We start from the raw sequence: 2205 nt of genomic DNA, 5'->3' as shown, positions 1-2205 counted from the left end.
CTGTTTGTCTGTCTGTCTGTTGTCAACTTTAACCTTCGCCAAAACTTTTAAACCGTAAGAGATAGAGACTTCATATTTGGTATGCATACTCCTCTAATAAAGTCCTTTCAAATGACATTAAGGTCAATGACCTTGTGACCTTGACTGTGACCTATATGCTAAAAATAGCTTTTTACACTTTTTGCCATAACTTTTGAACAATAAGAGATAGAGACTTCATATTTGGTATGCATACTCCACTAATAAAGTCCTTTCAAATGACACCAAGGTCAATGACCTTGTGACCTTGTCTGTGACCTATATGCTAAAAATAGCTTTTTCCACTGTCTGTCCTAACTTTTTAACCATAGGAGATAGGGACTTCATATTTGATATGTATACTCCACTAATAAAGTCCTTTCAAACGACGACAAGGTCAATGATCTTGTGACCTTGACTGTGACCTGTATGCTAAAAATAGCTTTTTACACTTTTTGCCATAACTTTTGAACAATAAGAGATAGAGACTTCATATTTGGTATGCATACTCCACTAATAAAGTCCTTTCAAATGACACCAAGGTCAATGACCTTGTGACCTTGTCTGTGACCTATATGCTAAAAATAGCTTTTCCTACTGTCTGTCATAACTTTTTAACCATAGGAGATAGGGACTTCATGTTTGATATGCATACTCCACTAATAAAGTCCTTTCAAACGACGACAAGGTCAATGATCTTGTGACCTTGACTGTGACCTTTATGCTAAAAATAGCTGTTTACACTTTTTGCCATAACTTTTGAACCATAGGAGACAGGGACTTCTTATTTGGGATGCTTACTCCACCGATTAAGTGCTTTCAAATGACACCATGGTCAATGACCTTGACTGTGACCAATATGCTAAAAATAGATTTTTTGAACTTTGTTGCCGCCGGGCGCATAGTGTTTCACAAACACATCTTGTTCTCATTTTAATACCTCAAATTCTTTTATTTTTTAATAACTAGTTCACATACGAGTCTCCCGACCCATCTCGAGGTGAGATAGTGAGCAAGACGATGAGTCTGGTGCTGTGTGAGTTATCTCAGCTGGTAACGGGATTCACCTACTGCTACGAGAACGAGATGAGTCATTGGTGTAATAAATCCCCTCCAGTACTAAACGAGCTCGGCCCGGCATTCAAGAGGGTTTATAATTTACTACAGAGTTTTGTCAAGGTTTGTTCATGCAATCTCTTGAATTTTTTCCTTCTTTGATTATTTTCATTAAATTTTTAATGTGTTGTTTAAGAAAATAATACCTACGATGTGTACACAGGCCATATTTAATATATCACATTTTGGTTGGCTTTACTTTCTGACCATATACCCAGTTATAGTATTAGATCCAAAGACATATAAATTAGTGCAATACAGAATACACACATGTATTGTATGACAGGGTTTATTACATACTGAACAGTAAACCATCTACATGTATACTGATTATTTTTAACACTCCAAAGGCAAATTTTATGTTTCAAAGAACAAACTTTGTTGTTTTATTAATCTCTATCACATTTTAATTTTCTGTATTTCAGTTAATAAAGGATTTTGAATCCATAAGAGACTCCTATACACATCTTAGTCGAGACACCAAAATCAATATACAGAGATCTGTCAAGACCAAGAAAGCTAGTCTAGGCAAGTATAGTTTTCTCTGTAGTATAATACTTATCATCAGAATGGCACTGGTGGGCACTGTCAGCTAGACTAAAATAAAGTTATTCAATTAACTTAGGTTTCAAAAAGTGTTCAAAGTCAATGAATAAGAAAAAAAATTTAATTGGTATAAATCAGTATGTAATAAAAAATTATACAGAGAAAGGGGGTTCCAGCATATCGAAGCGGTGAAAACTTAACAAAATACTGATGAATTTATCTTCTTTCTTAGAGAAACTTCAATCTTAATACTAAAGTATCAGTTGTCAGCTTTGGTATTTGTATAAATCAGTATACTCCCATAATCAGGATACTGTTTTGATTTCAACCTGGATTCCAATCATACTGTGAAATCACTAATTTTTAATATGGAGAGACCCATGAACTCATGACCACCACGAAATGTAAAATTTCATATCCATTACTACTAAACATTTTTCAACCACGAATTCAGATCCCCACAAACCAAAAAAATTTTCCTCAAACCTCGAAAATTTGACCCCACGAAAACGTGTGATTTTACAG

At 34.6% G+C, this 2205-nt stretch overlaps 1 protein-coding gene across 1 annotated transcript; it reads left to right on the top strand.

Annotated features, from left to right (window-relative positions):
• Nucleotides 1–978: 978 nt before the first annotated feature.
• LOC134244853 (uncharacterized) lies at nt 979–1745 on the top strand. Its single transcript, XM_062727102.1, has 2 exons — nt 979–1197; nt 1560–1745. The coding sequence occupies exons 1-2, from the start codon at nt 1039–1041 to the stop codon at nt 1728–1730; spliced, it is 330 nt and encodes a 109-aa protein (XP_062583086.1). The 5' UTR covers nt 979–1038; the 3' UTR covers nt 1731–1745.
• The last annotated feature ends 460 nt before the right edge of the window (nt 1746–2205 follow it).

The sequence above is a fragment of the Saccostrea cucullata genome, unplaced genomic scaffold, assembly GCF_032062105.1.
Source record: "Saccostrea cucullata isolate Sc308-1 unplaced genomic scaffold, CSIRO_AGI_Scuc_v1 ctg2541, whole genome shotgun sequence".
NCBI lineage: Eukaryota > Metazoa > Mollusca > Bivalvia > Ostreida > Ostreidae > Saccostrea > Saccostrea cuccullata.
Note: the sequence above shows the minus strand (reverse complement) of the source record. Positions and strands in the feature narration are given on the sequence as shown.

Coding starts and splice junctions, on each gene's coding strand:
- LOC134244853 (XM_062727102.1), top strand. CDS start 1,039: ATGAGTCTGGTGCTGTGTGAGTTATCTCAGCTGGTAACGGGATTCACC. Junction 1,198..1,559: donor TACTACAGAGTTTTGTCAAG/GTTTGTTCATGC, acceptor TCTGTATTTCAG/TTAATAAAGGATTTTGAATC.